The sequence below is a fragment of the Theobroma cacao genome, chromosome 6 (assembly GCF_053813885.1).
Source record: "Theobroma cacao isolate CCN51 chromosome 6, ASM5381388v1, whole genome shotgun sequence".
Classification (NCBI taxonomy): Eukaryota; Viridiplantae; Streptophyta; class Magnoliopsida; order Malvales; family Malvaceae; genus Theobroma; species Theobroma cacao.
The window spans coordinates 30,935,407-30,959,520 of record NC_142644.1 but is presented as its reverse complement, the minus strand read 5'-3'; the positions used below and the strand labels follow the sequence as shown (position 1 = coordinate 30,959,520).

At 36.4% G+C, this 24,114-nt stretch overlaps 3 protein-coding genes across 3 annotated transcripts; all 3 read right to left on the bottom strand.

Moving 5' to 3' along the window:
• Positions 1 to 619: 619 nt before the first annotated feature.
• Positions 620 to 4,808, bottom strand: LOC18597145 (calcium-dependent protein kinase 2-like). The gene is made up of 8 exons (XM_007026004.3): positions 3,885 to 4,808; positions 3,339 to 3,482; positions 3,068 to 3,220; positions 2,696 to 2,811; positions 1,787 to 1,954; positions 1,547 to 1,674; positions 1,058 to 1,157; positions 620 to 975 (listed from the first exon to the last, which is right to left on the bottom strand). Exons 1-8 carry the CDS (start codon positions 4,615 to 4,617, stop codon positions 901 to 903), a joined length of 1,617 nt encoding a protein of 538 aa, XP_007026066.3. The 5' UTR covers positions 4,618 to 4,808; the 3' UTR covers positions 620 to 900.
• A 2,794-nt stretch (positions 4,809 to 7,602) lies between these two features.
• LOC18597144 (protein S40-5-like) lies at positions 7,603 to 8,730 on the bottom strand. Its single transcript, XM_007026003.3, has one exon. It carries the CDS (start codon positions 8,562 to 8,564, stop codon positions 7,911 to 7,913), a length of 654 nt encoding a protein of 217 aa, XP_007026065.3. The 5' UTR covers positions 8,565 to 8,730; the 3' UTR covers positions 7,603 to 7,910.
• Positions 8,731 to 17,450: 8,720 nt separating this feature from the next.
• LOC18597143 (BRANCHLESS TRICHOME-like protein) lies at positions 17,451 to 20,810 on the bottom strand. Its single transcript, XM_007026002.3, is given in 4 exon segments — positions 17,451 to 17,808; positions 17,811 to 19,302; positions 19,761 to 19,850; positions 20,348 to 20,810. Coding segments are annotated over 4 exon segments (1,956 nt in total). The 5' UTR covers positions 20,663 to 20,810; the 3' UTR covers positions 17,451 to 17,749.
• Between the last annotated feature and the right edge of the window lie 3,304 nt (positions 20,811 to 24,114).

The following is a 24,114-nucleotide window of genomic DNA, read 5'->3' as shown; positions in this document are numbered from 1 at the left end:
CAAACCTGAAGCAGACAGTTCAATCTTCTTTTGGCCCCTGAGAGCATGTGATCTGAGCCTTACTCAAGCTAATGAAGGTGCAACAGCCGGAGAGCTGTGTGATGAAGGTGCTGTCTATATGCTTTCCTTAATCTTGCCATTGACGAAGGTGCAACAGCCAGAGAGCTGTAGAGTCTTAAGATTTTGGAATTGAATCCTACCCAAGCTAATGATGGGTTGAAGAAAAGTTCATTAAGGACCTTAAGTTTTCTTCTTATTTAAGTATGGCACCTCTTATCTATCAACAGCTGACAGCCCCTGGAACAAATGTTTGGAAGACCAGTGGCATGGCTCCAATCCACCCATAAACTCAGGCTCTAGTTAAAGTTACCACCCAAATTCCTTAAGGTTTAGCTACTGGTTCTTCGAAATTCAAATTGTAATTCCTTTCATTGAAATCTGTCAGAAACAAACCTTATCAGTTACCAGGTAGGGATCTCCATTTATTAATTGACAATACCAGCTGTGGACAAGATTTAGGCTGCAGTAATATTGATGTAAGAGTAATTTGACAAAAGAACATGATCGCGTTATGAGCCATTTCATAAAGATAAAATGAATCACCCAAAAAAGAGAAAAATCAGGGAAAGAACTTGGAAACTGATAGATAAATTATTTAGATAGTAGATATACATAAGCAATGCAACTTAAATCAATTTTAATTAATACCCTCGATTTCTCAAACTACCCACCTTTAGAATCAGGATGGCTAAGGACCATAAAAGAAAATGATCCTGGACTATCGAGTCTATATCCACACCATACCTTCTGGTGTGATTTCTCTACTCCTGCTGACGCTGTTACATCACTTCAGTCTTCCGAAACTCAGTCGTTACTTGGTAATGGAACCATCAATAACATCTAAAAAGGCTTTCCAGTTTGTTGTGTCCCACTTCTCATCATTGTGCAGAACTCCTCATAGTTAATTTTCCCATCCTGTTCAATATAAATGGTATCAGTACCATTAATTAATAACCTTAAAAGAAGTTTCCAAAGCTTGATTTGGAAACAAACTTACGTTATCTGTATCCACCTCAGAGATCACTTCCCTGATGCTGGCTTCATCACCCATTCCATACTCCTTCATAGCAGTCTCTAATTCATCCTTTGTGATGTACCTGCAAAGAATAATACATGGTGATGAAATATCTCAAACAAAGGGCAGTCTATAAATTTGTCGTGGAAGCCCCTCAAAATTTTAGCTCCTGAAGAATCTCTTATTCAGAACCTTTGAAGAGAAGATCCAGAAGTCATAAATGAAAATCTGATGTTACTTCAGTGCACAATATGGTAGAAAACCAAACAATCTAGATAGTAACAGATATAACAGGATCACTGAGCTAGGCCATAGCCATTGCTTGCACGTGTATTTTTAACATTTAACAGGAAAAAATTCATATGCTCTTTAGTAGAAATAATTAGTTCAATGGCCAGTGCAGACAGTTTAGGATGAGATCAGTAAAACGATGCAGCTATAATTATGAAAATAGGAAACCTCAGGACTCACCCACTGTTATCTTTATCAAAATACTGGAATGCTTTGTACAGGTGCTCATCTCTTTCAAGTCTGTATCTATGCATTGTAGCTGAGATAAATTCAATATAGTCTATCGTTCCATTTCCATCCACATCAGCCTGAAATGTATTGCACATAATTCCAAGGATGCCAGTTGAGTGTTAGATGCAAGCAATATTCAACTGTAAACAAATAGCAATGGTATCAGTTGAGGGGTAGATGAAAACTTACAGCTTGCATTAATTGCTTGACTTCAGCTTCAGAGAGCTTTGATCCAAGACGAGCCAAACCTGCCTTCAGTTCCTCATAGGTGATTGTGCCACTCTTGTCTGTGTCCATGTTTGTGAACATTGCTTTAAGACCTTTAATCTCTTCTTCAGATAGATTTTCTGCAATAACCTAGGGAATTTCCAAATAAACCAACATTATTAAATGAAGACAGAAAGAAGAACCGTAACCATCTACACCGGTATAACTCAAAGGTCTAAATACTTTCAGGATATCTGTTGAAAGAAAACAAGTATACTGCATAAACTATCATGCTTAGGTAGATTAAGAAGGCTATAGAATAAGCAAAGGCCTGCAGTCATGGCCATGCTATTGTTTAGTAATAGAAGTGGAGGATTTATGGTGTGCATGGTCATGACAGAAGTGAAGTAGCTGTGGACTGGTGGCTGGGCAGCACTTGATAGTGGAGACTAGTAGTGCTGCTGTGAGCTGCTCATTGAAGTGCTGGCAATGGACATAGGTTTGATCAGTGATGGCAACATTGTGATGCTGGTGGTGTGGATGGGGTGCTAGACTACTAGGTGCGGCATTGGCCCATAATTGCACTGAGAACGGTGGCTGTTGTTCTATATGAGGAAATCAAAATGCCCATTCTCAGCTTCTTTAGTCAGAACAAACAGCCATATGAGCACTAAGAAATTGTGATTCTGTTCTCTGCATACTTACTGCATGCCAAATATGCCTATGGAATATTCAACTATAGAAAATTTACAGTATTACTAGAAGGGGCACTATCACAACTGGTCCAAAAACGTAAATGTACCACATTTGCAATCATATTACAATTTTGACTGTAGTTTAAGACAAACTTTTTGTATTAAGGAGCTTCTTCAATCCAGTTTGATACTGTACCTTCAATGCAAGTTTCTTCAGCTTATTCATTGCCCTGAATTGCTTCAATCTGGAGAGAACTGCACTATCTATTGGCTTGTCTGATGCTTCCCCACCTTCTCTCATCCAAGGATGCTCTGACCATACCAATTATCACATGTTAATCAAAAGCATCAGAAACAGACAAACATAATATCAGAAGATTAATATGAACCTATCTTAATCAGTTGACTAAAAAGACAAGACTGCAGATAATATGATGTCATATGAATAAATCAAAATTTAAAAAGAAACCATCAGACATTTAAATTTCTGAGGAAAGCCAGACCAACAGACTAGACCCAACAAAATACCTCCAGTGACTATAACCAAAGATTGAAAAAGACTACAGACCAAGAACTTGTGCAGAGGTAAGCCGCTTTTTGGGGTCCATTGTCAGCATCTTTCTTATTAGATCTTTGGCACTTTCAGAAATTGAAGGCCATGGTTGACTTTCAAAATGTAGTTCCCCTTCAGTAATGGCATCAAATATTCCTTTCTCAGTTTCTGCAATACAATTTGAGAAAAATATATATTTTAGTTAATTGAATACGACACACAGCAGAATCTTAACGACATGCTAAAACACGTAAAACTAGCAAAAGCTTGATATTTTCTCTATTACCAGCCCAAAATGGAGGGACACCACTGAGCAGAATATACAAAATAATTCCAGCACTCCAGATGTCAATTTCCTTTCCATAACTACGTCGTAGAACTTCAGGAGCAACATAGTAGGCACTACCTACAATATCGCGATATACCTTCCCTGAGATGTTTTCCATAAAGTTTAGTACATTAGTAGCAAATATTTATTTCAATCAATCACAAAATAGAATAGTATCAGAAGGCATAGCAGAGAAACATAATCCCATCATAATGGCATCTTTATAACTCTGCCACCTTTCAATTGTGTCAATTACTTTCTTACTATGCATCTGAAAATTGAATGTAACAAATACCACAAATTTAAGCAACAAAACAGTAAAATTCCTGTAGTAAACCATACACAGTATGAAGAAAGAAAAGACATATGGCAGTAGATATTGCAAATTATCAAATTTCTAATCAGATACATGCCTCACTCCAAAAATTTTAAAAGACATTCGAAAATAAATAAATAGCTCAATTCATTAAAACCATTAAACAGCGGGAAGATTGGAAATTTAACCTTCTTCAATAAAGACTGACAACCCAAAATCAGTTGCCTTCAACATAGCTCCCTCATCCTTGCTAGACAGCAGGAAATTCTCTGGCTTGAGGTCACGATGCATCACCCCCATGAAATGACAAATATGAACCACATTCACCACTGACCTACAAATAGCTGCTGCAGCTCTCTCGGAGTAATGGCCTTGAGCTGTAATCCTATCAAAAAGCTCTCCACCAGCACAAAGCTCCATTACAAGATGAACAGATTGTCTATCCTCATAAGCACCCCTGAATTCCACAATATTTGGCTGACCAGACAAGTGCTGCATAATCTGAACCTCCTTCTTTATATCCTCTCTGTCTTGTTTATTTTTCAGCTTTCTCTTCAATATTGATTTGCAAGCATAAGTGTTGCCAGTGGAATTCTCAGTGCACAAGTAAGTTATGCCAAACTGGCCTCTACCAAGTTCCTTTCCAAGCGTGTAGTATTGCTTAATGTCTTCCAAAGGCTTTCCTAATATTGTTTCTTGCCCTTGAACTGGCCTGCTGCTTGCTGGTGAAGGTTTCAATGGCGCAGGGATTGGTTGGGGCTGCCTCATTTGCGGAGCTTGAATTTGAGGCACTGACATTTTCTGGGTTTGAACTGGTTGCGGTTGAGAAGCTGGTTGGACTGGTCTTGAAGGAGGCATACCTGATCTATAGTCTTTGTAGTCAGGTTCTGACAGTTTATGCTTGCTGCCACAACAACCCATCTGGCTACTTGGGAGTTGCAAAGAAAGAATTCAACTAGGGAATTGGGTTTCTTGAGGAAGAGATACGAGATAGCGAAAAAGGTTAAAGCTTTGCTCAAAAAGATGAGATTTTTCAACCCAAACCCAGATTAAAGTTGAGTTCTTTTCCTGTTTTATGGGGTTAAGACGTAAAAGAAAGCTGTTAATTAATTAATTAATAAAATACCACAAAAAATGGAAAACCAAAAAGGAAAATGCGAATTAATGATGCCAATTACAATTAAAACCAAAATTCAACACCTATTTTAATTAATTACATTAGTATTTGAATGAAAAAACTAAAACAAAAAATCTCCTTTTTTTTTTTTACTTTTTGAATTCAAACGACACCTAACATATTATTTCCAAGCGTGTACGATGAATAATTGATGAAATTAAAGAACAATAATGACATAATTAAAATGAATTTTTGAGGTCACTCATTGAATTTTGTGATACATCACAATCCTTCCTATCCAAATTACGTCATGGTGAAAAGGATGGCTGTGGATACAACATATATACATCAATTTCATCACGTGCAGTGCGTGTCAAGTGAGTGTGACTATAAGCTTAGCAACAAAAGAAAAACTCTAATCGAGAGCACTAAGCAGCCAACAGGAGCACATGGGGTCACGAGTGGAATGAAGTCTAACCGTCCTTTTATCTTAATCAATGTTTTTCAATGCTAAACTATTGCCGGAGGCCTGCCGCCTACGGCTGAGATTGTTCGTCGAAATCCGACAAACATGCGCTGTAAACTCCCCGTCATTTCAGGGATCCCAAAACAGGACATGTTTTTCCTTTGATTACGGCATTGGCAGTGCAACTACTGCTGGTAATAAGGGATTTGCCAAAGTGAGCAGGCTTGGGTGGGCTTTTGTAGTCTTTGCAGGGTCGAGTTTTGGGCAGTGGTTCCACCACAAAGCCTAGGAGAGTGGACTTTGGCCTTTTCCTTTAATGTGTTGGTAGTTTTAATGACCCATTGCTTGAATCATTCGGCTGACATATGGATCCATGGACTTCAAAGCTGAGGACCAAACTAAAAAGGGCCAACATGCAGGGTCCAGTAGGGGATGACCCTAGTATATATGTACAATCGGATTTAGGATATTGAGTATTTGATAATATCTAAAGATTATTATAATCAAATTTAGATAATAGGTGTCTACACTCAAATTTATCCAGACTTAAGACAGATATTAAAAACTTTACCCAATCTCGTCTTATAATTGAATATAGAGTACTTAATAATATCTAAAAATTAATATAATTGAATTCGAATAATATGATCCTGAAACTTACCAAAACTTGAAATAAGTACTAAAACCCTTATTTGAACTTGATCTATAATCGAATATAGTGTACTTGAATGCTATATTAGAATATCTATAAATACTCATATAATATCAACTCATTTACATCCCTAAACCCTAATTTGTATAATAGATCAAAATCAATTGAATTTAATTAATTCAAATTTTTCCTAATTAATTAATTAAGAAAAAATAATCTATTTGATTATTTCAATTGTGGTAATATATTTTATAATATTTTAAAAATAAACTTAAAAATATCCTCAATTTGACTAAACCGATCAAAATAAGTTATTTTGGATTATTTTTAATTTTTATTATAATTTGATGGATTTCGATTGTTATTTTATGAAAATTGAGGGTATTCGAGATCAAATCAAGTAAGCCCAACAACAATTCCTATGGATCCACAAAATCACAAAAGCCTAAAGTGGGAAGAGGCCAACCCAGAAACCCAGATTCTTGTGTGAATTTCGGATGGGATTTCCTTTTCAGTTTGCTAAAACCAAGGCTTTATTTCCAAACATTGATTGTCGAAAACTCCATCCGAGTTCTTCATAACCAATCAAACAGCATCACAGTGGAAGAAAGAAACCTGAATCCTGAGACGACAGTGAAAAAGAGAAGATTTTGGCTCATCTTTCAGAGCTTTTTTTTTTTTCTTTCTTGGAGGGAAGAAGTCATGTCAGTTGCAATGGATCACAGAATGGGAATCTGAGGGAAGAAAACAAATTGAACTTTAAAAAACCCAATAAACCCATGATCGTCGATCAAATTCAAACATGGGTCCCTGAAAATATCCACAGAGGAATTAGAACGAATGGTTCTCAAGCAAAAACAGAAACACCCTCTGCTCTGATGCTTTTGGAAATAATGGCGACCGGTTGTCATTGTCTTGCCAAAAGGCGAACAAAAGCCATGAACCCCCCTCTTGAGTCCACCTTTGACAATTGTTTCTTCTTTGGCTACAAAATTAAGCCAACGAAACACCTCTCTCTCGCCAATCTCGTCTACTTGTGTGTAAGTACAAAAGTTCAACCACTGGTCTAATAATTTTTTTAACTTGAATCACATAACTTTTAAAAGTTTAAACTCAAATTGCTTGTAGTGGTGGACTTAAATTATTATATAAGTCTTAACAATCACATTCACATCATATGTGTAATGTTGAATATCACATTGTGGTAATCTCGACCCCATGGTTTCTCCATCCATCACCTTCCATCAAAAGCAAATTTGGTTTCGTCTCTCCCTCTTACATGCACCCTTTATTTCGCCTTAACTACTTGGTGACACAATGTTTTGGATTACTTATGACAAGATGTCACACTTGCATCTCTTGAATTATCACTGAATTAAATGTTTGAATTAATATTTAAACTTTTGTAATTTGTTGATTTTTAGTACAAGTTCAAAATTGAAAGTTATGGAAATGATAAAAAGATGATTTCAATATTAAATTTTTATTCACTTGCGTGGAATTTTTTCGTAGATATGAAATTATAAATGGTTAAATTTTTCATTTATTAGTATGTTTGCAAATTGGCATAATTCGGAAATAACCCAAAAATATATATATACTTTGGAAACAAAGGCTCACACTTCTAGTTCATTTTGGAGTTTATTGTAACATCAGGATGGGGATGGCCCATGAAAATGGAATATTTTCTTTTTTTTCCTTTTCTGAAATTTGTACCAGAATTACCACTAAAGAGAAATTGGAAACACACTTCAACTTCCAAATTGTTTAGTCCCAGAACAGAATTTAGGACTGTCCTCTCTCTCCCTTTCTCTCTCAAATCAAAATCCTGCTTGAGCTCACTCGCCACTAAGTTGACTCAACTGAGTCGACTCAACCGAATCATTGCTCAAGTCAAAAAGAATATTGTAGTAGCAATTTTTTAATCAATCATTTAATTTTTTTTTTTGGGTCTTTTGGTCGGGTGGCTAACAAATTGGTTAACCATCGAACCCTGTTTGGCTCCAAACCGCATCCCTGACCCGCCTTAAGTCCCGGCCCTTGAGGGTCCGACCCACGCCTTCAAAAACCGAAGCCCCGCCCATTTTCTTACTCCGAGCGTACTCGCGCGCCAAGTACTCGTGCGGGGGAACCATCTCCGAGTCACCGTCATCAAGCCCGTCATCCGAGTCGTGTATCGACTCCACCGAATCGACCCTGTAAATCTTACTCCAGTCAGGCACGTTCACCGGTGCTGACGTGGCCATATGGTGTCCACGTGGAGAAGCTGCGGCCGCCATGCCATCGTGGCCACGGAACTGGTGCACGATCCTAGGCTTCGTGGAAGAAGAATCCTCGAAAGCCAAGGACAGCCCGCCCACGTGGCGGTCACCCCGGGGCACTCGTCGACGTCCCCCCCTCACGTCCACGTTCCCGTTCCCATTATTCTCCGCCTCAGCGCGTGGACTCCACTCGCTCTGAGAATTATTAACATTCTGGTCGTCTCGCTCCGCGACGTTGTCAACCATCGACCAGACATCTTCCTCCCCGAGTTCCGGTTCGTCCGTGACGGCGTCCCCTAGGCTATGCCCGTAACTGTAACTCCCAAGAAACCGTTCGCTTCTGCTGGTGGTCAACCGCCGGCCTTTCGCCATGAAACAATCCAAATATTCAACACCCCAAAAAAGAAAATTAAAAAAAAACCCCAAAAATGAAAATGAAAAAAAATTCTATTCTAAGGAGAATCAAGCTAAAAAAAAAAAAAAGATGGAGGTGAATATCAATTCGAGTCCATTAGCGAAGAGACTCAAACATAAGGAGGCCTAGAGCGGGAGACTACGTATATATAGCATTTAGAGAATGAGCATGAGACAGTGGAAGACATTTCATTTCATGTGAATTTGGACTTCATTTTGTCTTCATTTCATCTCTTCAACTTCACCTCACTTCCAACCAAGATGAATGGTGAGAATAGAAGACGCCAAGACTGTCACGAAACTGTAAAAAAACACATAAACAAATGCTTCCTACTATGAACTGTTTTTTCAAAGGAAAGTGGGCTAACGCGCTGCTTTCAATGAGCGTGTAATGCACCAGCCCACCTGGTTGGAGGTAAACGCCGATAACCAATTTGGATTTTTGGATAATCAGTGTCATTCCTTATTAATAACTTCACCTCCAAACTTTGGACTTATTATATAGTATTAAAGATTATATTTATTTTAAACTACTTTTTATTTATTTATGGAAACAATATTTTATAATTAAGTAATATTATATAATAACGTTCCATTAAATATAATCATTATAATAAAATTGTGACAGGTAAATTTTACGATATTTTTATATGAATTACATTATTATTATTTATTTGATATAACTTATTTAATGATTAATAAGCGTTAGTTAGGCACGCATTTTTGTACGTAAAAGATTCAAATGACGTTGATTAGATATATCCACGTCAGATTTTCATTCTCCTCATTAGGTAGTGGAGCCCACCCATAAAAACCTATCTTGTTTGACTACGTCCAGTCCATCCAAACGGGTCCCGCCTCTCCACGTGGGTGCTCAGAATTAAACCCTCCTCCCTCTCACTCCATCAGTCCTTTAATCCTCCAACAAGTGTAAATGGATCCCACCGATGACGTCCACATCACGCCACGTGGCTAACTATCGACGGTCTAATTTTTTATTTTTTATTTATTTTTACTAATTCTTTAAAAAGGGGGGGCTAAGGCTAATGACAGTGACAATAAATTGGCCTTCCTATAATTGATGTTTTAGGAGATTCTAAACAAGTTTATTTAAAAAATTAGGATTTATTATAGTGTGTCGTTAATGTATAATATTTATATATAAATATATTATTATAAAAGATATAAATATTTATTTTAAAAGATTCTAGATTTTCAAATTTATTTATTAATAAAAAAATATTGTATTCATTAATAATATATCAAATTTTTATATTGATGGTGCATTAAATATAAAATATTTATATATGATATATCATTAATTTATATATTCATAATTTAAAAATTTGTTAAATTTTTATTTTTGTATATTTATGGTTTAGATATAGTATGCTCGTAACACATCAATTATAAATAAACAATTTTTTTAAAATTTTTTATTAATTAATTTGAGTGGTTTGAAGGTTAAATTAATCCCACTTGTGGGTGAGGGTTAAGAAAAAGCAAAGTCTCTGGTGATGGGCACATTGAGCGGTTGAGAATACAAAGGGGAAGGGTGGGGGCCCCCTTTTTGGGGTCTCCCACGATTTGCTTTGTCGTTTTGTTAAACAAATAAAAACCTTATCACCAATTTCACCGTCATAACGAAAACCTTGCAATCATAAGGCCGACGAAAAAGCCCAATAGCAAGCCTCTTTTAACCCCAAACTTCAACCCTTAATTTTCTTAAAATAATAAAAAGATCTCATGTTTTTAATTTTTTTATTTTATTTAATTGAATTCTTATCTCTTAACGAAAATATAATTAATATAATTTTAAGTAACAAATAAAATCCAAACATTTGATTTAAAAATTTAAATTTAAATCACCTATTTTTTGATTTTTGAAAACAAAAATATCATTTTATAATTCAATTGTTTCAGAACAGAGATATTACCTATATACGAATTATTGATCATAAATTTCTTGAAAAATCTAGAATTAACAAGAATAAAATGAATTTGTGATTGAAGATTTTGCAAGAAAGAAATACATCAACTCGTATTGTCAATGATTGTTGAAGTATGCTATTATTGAGCTAGTCTCTCTCCCTTGTGTTGGCCTTTTAGTGAAGAGTTGACAGTGGGGGTGGGACCTCGGTTTGCAGTGACCGGACCTGCCCCTGGACCCATTCCCAGTGGTTGGGTTTTCGGCAGATTGTGGCACCCTGACCCAAGGCTTGGCTAGGACTTCATCTATCATAGTTCAATCAGCATCCTATGCTCGCTTAGCTTTGTTAATCGGATGGTCATTCCTTTTTTTCTGCTCACTGTGATATACTTCAAAAACTTTTGGTACATAAGGACCCCAGTTCTCTTCATTTTGTTTAGCAATCGGATAATCGTTACATGGCGTTAAAGAGGAATATACAAACTCATGGTACCCAACAAACTTAAAAGATATACAGAAAATAAGTACTACTCACAGAGAGAGATGGATCTTAAACTTAATTCCATCTTTTATGACTTGAATTAAATTTAACAGATTGATCAGAAATTGATCGTGCTGCAGACATTGTCGCCAAGTCAGTATTTAACTTTTGTGTGATGAGGATGATGATATGAACATGTACATTAGGTGCTCATGTCTCAACATTTGGTAATTGTATAGTTGTGTTGAGCATGAGGGATCTTGCCATGTGACATCGAAATCCAATCGAGGCAATCCTATCTGATCAAGGTGGGGATCACCGATTGCCATTGAGGATCAAATGGCGGCTATAAAATATGTTCACAGATCAAACAAAAACCATCCAATAACATGGGAGAGAGTTCATGACATTTAAAAGGGTCCATGGGAGAGGCAACGGATGTGTATCAAAAAGAAATCCTCCTAAACTCTCCCTCCGCATGCATGACCCACCACGGGTGTCCTTGTACACCAAAACATGACAGCCCAAAAAACGCACTACCATAATCAGCAAAAGCAGATTATGTCATGGGGTTTGGGATCTCTCCATGGAGATACATATGGAGAGTTCCATGGCTTAGGGTACGCCAAAGACAAGATCTGGGTCCTGTGTCATATTTAGGCAGAATCAGAATCTCACCTGCTGCACACTTGCCACAACTCACCACCAGCACCACCGCAACCACCACCATATCCCCCCCTCTGCAACAAATCCCCAAAGCATTTTGTGATATCGATGCAGGTGATGTCATGGTTTGCAAGGAGCGTGGTTTTTATATGGTAGAGATCCTGATAACTTTTTGGTAATTCTCTTGATTTCGATATGTGTGTGCGGCCGTATGATGGCTTGTGTATATATATATATATATATATATATATTCCAATGCATACCCCGGTTAGATCTGTAGGATCAGAGCTTTAGTAATGATTGTACTGGGGAGGAATCAGGGGATTATTTTTATGAGTTTAATGAGTGTGACGACGGGGAAAAGACACACAGACTGTGATTAGTTTAAGAAAAGGTTTGATGTACTAGGGAAGAATCAGCAAAGTATTGTTGAGGTGGGAGGGCTTTGTCGGGAAGTAAGGCTCGGAGTTGTCAGGCCAGCCAATGAAATGAGACTCTTGCACGAGCTACTCAATCAAATGTTGCAGGGCAGTGGGCTCCATCGTTTTCTAGAACTGAACTACAGGGCCACGCCTCCTTACAGCGAGTGCAAGACAGTTCCCACCGTAAATGAAAAACTTGCATGAAAATGAAAAAAATATGAACGTGGCTGTTGGCACATTTGCATGGCTTAACTCTCCTGTTTTATCAAACCCCCATGGGTGTTCCAATGAGGATTGAAGAGTAGACAGTAATCTTGACTGCCTCCTCTTGTTTAATTATGTTCTATTTCTCTTAAAAATGCTGTTGATGTAGCCAAGAGGGGTGACTTCTTTTTTGGTTTATCTCGATCTTTAACCTTTTGTTTTGTTCTTTGTACGTATTGTTTATTAATATGATCGAACCTCTGAATATAATGGAAAAACGTATACTAGTACAAATTTCTGTACAGTGCCAAGGCTAGTCTGGCATGCACTATAATATCTTGGTGCCATGTAGGTGACAAAGTTTTCACTTTACTCTAGGGGGGAACTGATCGATATGAATGACAAAGAGTGATGAGTCAGGAAATTCAAAGATTATGATCAAAGATGGGGGGATCCAGTCCAATATAACAACAAAAAAAAAAAATGCAAGTTGAGAACCGTTTCAGCACTGTGGGTGGTGGGATGGATTCTATCTTTAGGAATGACAGATTGAACAGCAACAACCACCAACTGATCCCTATTTTGGAATTGTTACTTTCAGGGTTGGCCCTGTCTTTCATTGTTATGAACATTTGCATGTGCACGCACACGTCTCATCTCCCCTTGAAGGATAGATGGTTCCATAACAAGGGTTTTGCTACCCTTGAATGGTGCAGTACTGATACTAATTCATACTCTGCCATCCAAATTCATCACCCATCTTATTCTCTTGTGTTGATCAATTACAATATTCCATGTTAGGGTACTCTAAATATGTTCTTTTCTGGACTTATGATTACTGATATTGAACAATGAATCTCAGAGCGGTTGAATAATTGGCTGCTGAGTTACTGAGAGTGGTTGACATAATAGCCCCTATTCCTTGACAAACTAGAGATATAGGGAGGGATCTAGATGGACCAGCAATTTCCCTAGGGGTTGGATTTCAAATATTAGTGGCATACCTCACTGAGCCTGTACAGTTGTTCACTAGTTCTCGCTTCTTATACTGACACCACCTGCTTTTGTAGCCATGAGCACATGAAAATAGCGGTTGTTCTTGGAGGGATTGGAATTCTTAGATTTTCCTAATCTTTCTTTTTCCCTTTATTGGTGGGGTAGAAAGTGGGGTGTGATCATCAATAATTTCAATGGTGAAAGTTACACTTCAAAATGTTCTTTCCTTGTTTGAAAATTGCATATAGTTCAGCAATTTGCACTAACTTTAATGCATGGTTCAGATTAATATCAAATATAGTGCTTTTATACTTAATTAAACAAGCTTTGTTTTCTCATTTGTTGACAGGTTAATCAATCTCTTTTACTTCTCCTTTTTCTTGCCCACATTCTGATTGACCATACTCTCTATTGTCATTGTCACTTTCTAATAACTATGTTACTTCATTTTCATCATGTTGTATCTGTTACCTTACAACTAAGATTCTTAATACATGACATAGCACTGTCGAAATGCAAGCTATCTGCCATTATTTTTCCAAGACAACCTGACGGCAATAAATCCTGGTAACATTTCCAGGCGGGGCCAAGTACTTAAATCCCAATATTTTCTTCAGCAGCACAGCTAGGAGAGATACTAGTTGCAGTAGTTGTTCATGCCTTCTTTTATAGAAAGACATAAACAATCACAATATTCTAGTACTTGAAAAGCATCTTTTCATTTTCAAAAAAAGAAGAAGAAAAAGAAAAGCATCTTTTTCTTCTGATACAAGGATTCCTAGTTGTGTAATTTATTCACCAATGAGCCAATCTTAATCAATATGCTATTATAAAATATGAAATTGGCAAGAATCTTACCCTTCCAAAACATAAAGGGATCCTCTTGTTTGACCATATGTTGCCTCTTCAAGTTGATCATCAAGGTCCTGAATTTCATAATTGCTGCTCCTTTCTTAAAAAAAACCTACACATTAAACATGAATTATTGAACTAATTGATTAATCAAAAATAGTTCTGAATGTTGGGTGATTGACCCCATTGCCTTTGTGTCTATCACTGATTTAAGGTTACAACCTGCTATACCTTTAGTTAGTGTCTCTCCACGAATTTGAAAGAGTCTCAAGACCACTTTCAGATGGTTGTAAAGTCACTTTCGGGTTATGTTTATTACAACTGATCATGTAGTTGTGTCAATTAACTGTACTTACTCTTGGTATGGATCAGTTAGAATGACAGTTAACAGAAAGTATATATCTTTACATGATGGGGGGTTATCTCTTATATACCAGAGAGAAGTGCTCCGCCCACTTGCATGGTGTGGTGCCTAGAGCTTGTGGTTCTGGTGCTGCTGCCAGGTCCATTTCTCATTGAAGGTGGGGTTTCTTTCAATCATGAAGGGATACACTATGGCTAGCTCTTTGTTTTGCCTAAAACATCACTTTGGCATATATCCTATCATATGATAAGTGTCACTAGGCCCCAAGGCAGATCAAATCAAGGTCATGTTCTGCCTCAAACAATTGTCATCTTTTTTATTTTTGATCAAGGGTTTCAACTAGGTTATCTGATAAACCTTGAAAATTGTCATTTAAAAACTCAACTAACCAGGGTTCTGGAAGATGTGTATGTGCACCAGAACTTTCTGAGTTAGCTTAGCAATGTTCAGATGCATATCGAGGCAGCTGGATGTCAACATTGTTACCAAAAAATACAAGTAAACCTTCATTTTCTCAAATCTGAATATGGGTTCATATCTATATCTTGAAAGAATCTGAGCATGATTGATTTTGCTTAACTGCATTCTGTTGCATAAGTTCATTCAAATGACATGGCCACATATGAGGTCAAAACTTTCATCAAAAGCCCTGTCCCATGTCTATGCATTTAGTTTGGTGGACTTCATGTAAACCTTTATAGGTTGAAATCTCAATTTGCAACATACAAGAATTGAGATCTTAATCACCCACCAGAAGTGAAATTGCTGTCCAGTTTAACTATCTTTTCTTGGCAAAATGGTCAGTTACTTCTGCTATCTGTCTTGTAACATATGTTGGCATGTGGGGGCAATTAGTGGTGTTAATTATCCTGATTTGGACTTGAATTTTGCATTAAAGGATCTTTGTTCTATCTTTATTAATATAAGCTAAACAACCAGTTGCACCAGATGTAGTGTTTGGTTTCATTACAAAAGATCATGAAGAGAAAAAAATATCTGTTTGTACTTGAGACCTATTTATATTTCTGTTTAGGAACAAAATTCCATCATTATGATCTCAAACTTCCACCCACAGCCACTGGCTCGGGAACGTCCAAGTTAGGTGCAAAATATTTATGGGCTTGCAGCAGCCCATGCCAATCAAGCCGAAGCAACCATGAAAGTGTAGCTGTTGCTAATGCATTATCCAAATACTTTGAAACCCTTTGGATAGTGGCTCATAAATTGCTCGCTAAACCCATTAATTTTGGACACGACATGTCATCTCACTTTGGTAGTTCTGCTAGATGACATGATAGCACAAACAAAGTACTATCTAACTTCTGATGTATGGGGATAAAGGCATATCGAGGGCTGGCTACTATAATATTCTCATAGACAAGTGGCTTTGACATGGGCATGGAAGACAAGATTGGACTTCAGATGGGATATCTTTAAGCTGATGATGATGAATGAATGCCCAATGGCAACTGGAAAGTTATGTTTTCTATGTGAGACAATGCATGATATGAAGACAAATAATTGCAGACATGAAAGTTCAAGGAGGGTCGGTCTATGCTGATGTGAACAGTTGGGACAATCACATCTTGGCATCTAAATTTTTCTTCTCATTTCTTTTTCCTTTTTAATTCTGTGATAGGCATCTAAATCTTTGAATTTTTTTTTAAATTATAATAAATTTAAATTACCTTATTACGAAAATTATTTCTCTTCTTTCTTGGAAATGAGCCCAAAGTTGTAAACAACTTGGAAAGCAATTCCACTCTCCTTGCCCCACCAGCACAATGAAAAGAATGGTTTAGCATATAGAAGAACTTGAATATGCATTGGCATAATGGCTTTTCTTAAAGACCAGATATGAAGGGAAAACTCTCTGAATTTCTGTCAAGCGAAAACTAATGGCATGTTTGGTTTATTGAAAAGAATAAAATAGGAATAGAATAGTCATTTCAAGAGAATAGAATAGAGAAAGAATAGCTATTATGTAAATTGGTTAATGAGAATGGAATATGATAGAAATTGCTATTATTACTTATTCCATTATTTGGTTGACAGGAATAATTTTAAGAATGATTAAGGAATAATAGGTAAATGATAAAAATACTCTTTATTAAAATTTAAAGATATTTTAATTAAAAAATAAAAAAATATGATGAGAAATAAATACTCTTTATTAAAATTAAAGAATTTATTTTGTTAACAGATAAAAATATTCTGAGCAATAAAATCAAAATAACTTTTACTATAATTAAATAATATTTTCATCAAAATAAAAACATATTTTTAGTATAATTTAATAATATTTTGTATTAGAAGATAATTAAACCTTTTATTATAATTAAATAATATTTAATATTAAAAGATAAAATATATTCTTCATTAAATTTAAATAATACTAAATAATATTCTTTGTTACATTGATTATATTCAAATAATAATATTAAGTAATATGTTTTATAATATTTATTATAGTAAAATAATATTAATATATTAAATTATATTTAAATATTTTCATTTCTCTTTTTTTTGAAAATGAAGTAAAAAATTTTATGTCTTTTGTGCTTTAAAGAGAGGAGTGAGGAAGAGAGAGAAAAAAATAGTTTAGTATTTTTTATAAGGTAATTTTTTAAATTGTAAAAGGGCATATTTATCTAATCAACTTTTTTTCTTATTCCCAACAATTTGAAATAGCTATTACCAAATAGGCTTTGGTAATGACTATTCAAACTTCTCTTGAAATGATTATTTTGAAAAATAACCATTCTATTAAATCAAATGCAGCTTTATCTCAAGAATGAGAATAGGGGAAGAATGACTATTTCATTCCCCCCAACCAAGCATGCCCTAAGGATTTAGCTAGGATGCTGTGACCTGATATCAAGCAAAAAGAATTATTCAATGAAAAATAATGAAACTAAGGAATGAGCAGTTTCAGGAAAAAAGAATTATATTGATAAATTCTGGTAACCATATCAGTTATACAGACAGGCAAGAATGCCTTACTTGGCAACCGCCAGGACTGGGAGACTGTAATTTGTAAAAACAAACTAGATAAGCGATGAGAAGAATCTTTTAATCAGAGTTGTAAAGTGACTGAAGAGGTTCAAAGAAAAGGAAGAACCTAGTAAGAGTAGATACTGGGTCTGTGTCTTCCAGGACCATATCCTTGCTCTGCGGATACTTGCTCCTAAAAAAATGATATTGAAAAACCTATAGTTTGCCTATGAATCAACCGGTGCAGTGTCGGTGCAACTGAACTTTCTCTCTTTCAGTCCAGGCTTCCAATGCTTTGCCTTCAAAGTATTCTTCTGGAGGACTCTAGGCCATTCAATGGACCCTTTCATGCCTCGAGCTATGTGTGGATTTACCAAGTCTCTAGAACCCCATTGCCCCATTGAGTTCTGGTGCCTAAGTCCTCCTTTGACAGACTTCCTACTTGGAAAAATTGTCCCCAGACTGGAAACTGTTCCACTTGAAAGCCTTCCATCACCATCGTCTGATATTGCTTTATAGCCACTACTACTTGCACATGGTGTCCGAAGCTTTGCAGAAGATTTTTTCCGCTTTGACCATTCTGCAGATATTGAACATATTTCACTAATTTCTGTATTTGGAGTATTTCCACCGGTGGTTTCAGCCCATTCTATTTCACACCTTGGAGCATTTTTGCATCCACCAACTATGTTCATAATCTCTTCAAAACAATAACTTGAACCCTGATTCTCAGCATGATTAACTCTTTCCTGGCCTCTGCTGTCTTCTTCCATGCCGCTGTTGTAATCAACAAATGCACTTGAATGCTTTGGCACACCATCGTTGCCATGATTATTTGTCTCAGGACACGCAGGGTGGTAATTAGAAACATCACCAGTAGAACAGTAATTAAAGCATGGTTCAATTTCCCTCTCAGAAACTTCAACTTGCTGTAGTCCTTCAAAATTTGAGAATATATCCCCTGATCTCAAAGGCTCATAAGAAAATTCCTCAATATCTTGAATATTACTAACTGATATTACTGCCTGTCCAATCACTTCAGCTGTTCTTAACTCTGTCACACCCAGGCTTGCGCTTCTTGACCTCAGAAAAGTTTCAAGGACTGTTATCAGCTTGTTCATCTGAGAGTACTTACTTTCAAGAGCCAACTTTGCATCACTCAACTTCATTTGGACACGTTCTTCTCGCCAAACCTCAGCCATCTGTAACATCTTTCTCTCTTCTTCCACCTCTTCTCGGATTTTCACGATTTCTATTCTCAGGTCTTCAACTTCAGCCTTATCTTCACCAATCTTCGTAGCTAGCTGATTACAGACTTCCTCCATCAGCGCTCTGGTTCTTTTTTCTTCCTCATATTTTTGAATTAACTTCGTTGCTGAAAATTTAGCTTCAGCAAGCTCCTTTACTAATTGAGAATTAAGAATCTCCATCCCTTGTTGGTTCTTCCTTTCCCTGCTCAATTGACCTTTCAAATCATCAATAAGTGCATAAATATTATCATGTACTTTCTTGTTCTGTGCCATTCTTTCCTCTCCAAGCTTCCTCAGTAAGTACTTGACTTTTTTTCTGGAGGACCGCACTTCAGATTCAAGGTCATGAATGTATAATTGAGCTCGCACTAGCTTTGCTTGCAGCGCAGACACAAAGGACACAGTTTTGACTTGATCCTCAAGAAGCTTCATGTGACTTACAAAACAATATGCTTCAATGGGTGTTTTCAAGCATCTGCTGTCCCACTTAGTTGCTCCTTCTGTTACAGACTTTGAATGTGGGAAAACAGATTCATGCTACAAAAGTTTACACAAATAAAAGAAAAATTAGACAAATCAGAGGCAATAATAACCGGACAGTCGAACTTATTAATCAGCAAACAAACTGTATGAAACTAAAATGCTAGTTTCTCATTGGTAAGAAAACCTAAGTGCTCATAAGCTTGGGCAGGGGAAAGGTAACTCTATAACCAATCTACAAAGGGAGCTCAAAGGCTGTAATGAATCAAAATGGAAACAGGAGTTGTGAGGATAAAAAGTTTACAGAAACAACTTTGCATTGATGAAGATGAACAGGATGTAGTTTGAACAGCAATAACCCTTAATCTAACATATTAAATCGAGTCTATCCTTCAAATGTTCCATTGAACAAACATAATCAAGGAGGGAATTGAGTCCTTCTAATGCCCTATTTGAGAAGATGGCTTGATCACCAAATGGCAGACAACTACTTCTAGTGATATTAAGACACATACATTATAAAGGGTTCCCTGCTTTGGACCCAATATGGTGGATTGGCTTCTCCGTAACTGATCATGCTTTGTGTCCGAACCACGTTTGCCAGGCTGCAGGAGAAAAAAACATGTAAATATTTCCCATTCCTTTGCCAAAGACATGACAGCTTAAATGTCATCAAAGCCTTGCATCAATAAACATCAAACCAAGCTGTCAACATACAATATTTACGGATTTCCTAGTAAAGTTGGGTGTTGATAAATCCGAAATGTGCTACAGGCTTTGTTGAATTCAATAAAGAACAAATGTAAGTCGAATTTGGCATCCAAAGACAAATATAAAAGAACCCCACTGAGCTAAAAGAAACATTTTTTATATCTGGTTTCTGCAAATTACCTGTAACTTTTCCCTCATGCTCAAGATTCTTTCTTTCCATTTTTCTGCATTTTTCTCAGTATCCAATCAATAAATAAGACAAACCCACATTCATACTTAAATCCCAACAAATCTCCATGCAAAACACGTAATCAACGATAAAAAAAATATTAAGTTCACATTGGAACGATAATTTCAAGTAAATTGATCAATAAAGAAATAATCCGTGTACCCGAAAGCGGTCAGAGGATCTACGTTTACAGGCAAAGCCACCATTTCGGCGGCAGGACAACTCAGCAGACGGCCGCAACTGCCAGAGTCCAGCCGCCAGCTTCCTCGCCGACAGCTCCAAGTGTCGGCCTCCAGCTCCAGCCCGTGCGGAGGGGTGTTGCTGTTGGTGGTGGGGGTGTTTCTTCTTTTCGTCGTTGTTGTTATAGAAAGTCCAGTGCAGGAGCGGGGTTGACGGAGCTCCCGTTCCACACCTTCGTCGACGCCGGGTTTTGCGGCAAAAGGTGGCGGGAGAGTGGGTCCCGCCGGATGAGTTCATCTGGAAGGCGATGGCATTGGGGACAGGAACAAAAGGGCTCGAGTTTCGGTGAGTTTGTCTGGGGAATAAGACATGACGCACAGCATGAAAGTAAGAACTGTAACCCCAACTCTCACCTTATTATAATGTCGTGCCTTTGTCTGGTCTGCTCTTGTTTCTGTCTTTACTATAAAAAATGGGCAATCAAAACAATAAATACTGCCATCACAAGCTTAAAGCTCTTCACTTTTAAATTTTTTATTTATATTTACATACTCTTTTCCCTTTTACTTTTTAAATATATTTTGTCTAATAATTTTATACTCGTCAAATTTTTCACGAGAATTCTCTTATCTCCACTTTAATATTTTCTATATCTAACATGATCATGTATCAAGATAATTATTCTATTGAGTGACATGGACTTCTCACCTAAGTATAACAAGTTTATCATAAAAAGTCAATTGACGAATGTAGAGACATCGATATAAAGTTAGAACTCAAATACAAAAGTCGCCATCGACGGAAACATTTGGTAAATAAACATTTATATTGAATTGTATATATTGAAATTTGAAGTTTCAATTTCGAGTTTTTGACGATGACGGTAAGATTTACAAGAAAAGAGAGCGATTAACGCTCTTGTATCGGTCTCGTTAAAGAAGCAGTGATCATAAAGGAAGAATGGACCTCTTTATGCAGTAAAAAATGTGCATGGATCATGCATATCAAATGAAATATAGTCATCGTACGTTAGTTTTGGATCATCAGAGATATTTGTTATGAACAATAAAGGGTTTAAATATTGCATTGAATGATCCATCCGAAAATATATCAGCAGTGATGAACTAGCAGATGTTATTATACCAGGCACTGTGTTAAAATTGGACCCAGGGGTTTAAATCGTGGGTGGGAGGAATCTGATCATGGAATGGCAGATGGTGCTAGGCTAGCTATCAGTTGCAGTTGCTTTGCCAAATTCCTGGTAAACACAGAAGTTAATTTTGAGCGTTACCAACTTACTACCAAGTGTCTGACATTAAATACAGTCAGTAAAGAGCAGTGCCAGTTGCCAGGCTTTCAGCAGGTGATCAAATCAAGCACCTGCCGTTCCATATCTGAATTCTGATCAAGCTAGCCACTCTCATTACTCACTGAAACCTAACCTTGGGAAAAGGCATGCATGGGTTTCAAAATCTTCATCTTTCTTTAAGTTGAGTCACATGGCAAAACCCATTTATCTGTTCGTGATATACCATGTAATCGGACTCATCATTAAGGTGAAACCTACAAGGTGATGGGTCTTGATTACTATCTTTTATGATCAGGATGAACTTTCAGTACGTATTCCCTAGATTTTGCTGTAGAAACGAGAAGAAGGTGGGCAACTATCAGACCTATAACTCTGACAAACACATCTGCATAGACGAAAAAAAAAATAATAACTTCTTTTTGGTCTCTGAAATTGCCATTGCAAAATGTTTTTACAAGTAACTTTTAGGGAGTACTGATGGTAAAGGATTGTACTGGTACTCGATCCGTTTAAATAAGATTATAATACTCCATAAACGATTAAATCAAATAAAACTAATAACTTTAACATATTCATTATCTCAAACCTTAAACTCATATCAATTTTAACTAAATAAATAGATTTAAGTTTTAAGAAGATACTTATATTGTTAATCAGATTCGAATAGTATGAATATTAAATTTTATAATTAGATTCAGATACAAGTATTTCAAAATTAATATATACTATATTCATTACCATTCTTACTTTAATGTTAAATGGCAAATATGCAAGTAAATGTTGAAATATGAAACTAGCTTTATGTTATCCGGATGAGGAGCTAAAGTAGACCAAACCCCTTCTTTACTAGATTTAAATGATCCATTATTCTTGCATCTACCAAGAAGTTCTTTGCTCCAATTTTTGGGCAGCCTGGGACTTAATATATTACTTAGTTGAGTAACTCTATCAACTATATATCATTTCAACTTTAATTAAAGGAAGGACTAGTGTGCATAGGGAAATAGTCTTAAACCTTATGGTGGTCCAACGTCCAAGGTAATTTACAGTGTAAAGTTTGTTCCCAATTGTTCCAAATGCAGTGAGAGAAAGCCTTAATGCTACCTTTTAGAGTTGATGTAATTAATTTCTTCCCCTTGAGTAAGTCGCTCTCGTCGTCGAAGTGGTTGTTGATATTATGACAGTGGATCCCCCCCTGGCCCCCCCAAGGTGTCTTTCTGTCAGGCTTGCCAGCATAGTTGTTGCAGAGCTAGACATTGATTATTTCGATTCTTCTCAATAGATAACAAATCAACTTCCATTCATTGTTTAGGAGAACGAAACATTTCGGAACATGTTTAACTAGCTATGAAAATTGCATGGTTTTGTTGTACATGTTCACTTACGGCCTTCATCTTTGCCACAATTCCATTCTAATTTCCTGTTTACTCTTGCTTTAACAACATCATCAAGGAAATCAGATCGAAAAATATAATGAATTTATCGTTTTTAGATTTGAAATTTTGATTTATTATCGTGATTATATATATATATATATTCGATCTTTATGGACTTTTGCTTTGTGATTAAAGCACAAGATATAAGCATCAAAGTTCTGTGGCAATGGTGTCATCAGGTTCCTTTAATTACTCCTTAACTATATGAGTTCTTTTTCTCTTTTTTTGGGAAAGTTTTTAGGGAATTTGAATGCCTTATCTTGAGCAAGTTGCTCACTTTTATTATGGCTTTTCACTTGATTTGATTGGCCACCCAAAAATAGTTACTAGTAGTTTGTTATATTTGGGTGGTGGCTATGGCTTTTTTCTTTATGGATATGTATGAATCAGGTACTGAATTTAAGTTTTTGAAAGTAAATTCACCTAAAAAGTTGAACTATTATTAGACTTTTGTATGAAATTATGAAATGGAGTAGTTTAATTTCCATTTCCCACTGGGGCAAGCTTGGGTATAGGACTAGGACTCAAACAACGACAAGGAAAGCAACCTCTTCAAAGAAGTACACCACTCTCTTGGAATTTTTCACAACAAGCCTGGATTAATAAACCATAAGAGCCTTGACCAGTGGCAGAAAAACGTAAGCATAAGACCTGTTAGAAAAAGTAAAACCAAAGCTTCATCTAAAAGCAGTGTTTGGTCGTGGCACGTGTGTATGTTTATACTAGCTAGCTATATAAAGATGGCTTTGAAGCTTATATTTGACTAGCTTACGTTTAGCTATAGCATGTGTATGTTTCTCTTGGGGTTTTCCCACCCGGTGATATCAGAACTTCTAGGCACCAAACCTGACATTGACGATGACTTCTGCAATAGATCTTTATTTTCGATTAAACAAATTGAGAAATACATCTTTAATTAATGAAAATTAATAATAGTCAAATTTCATATTATTTGATATTTTCTATTCATATAATATATGATGATTTGATGATATAGTCACGCA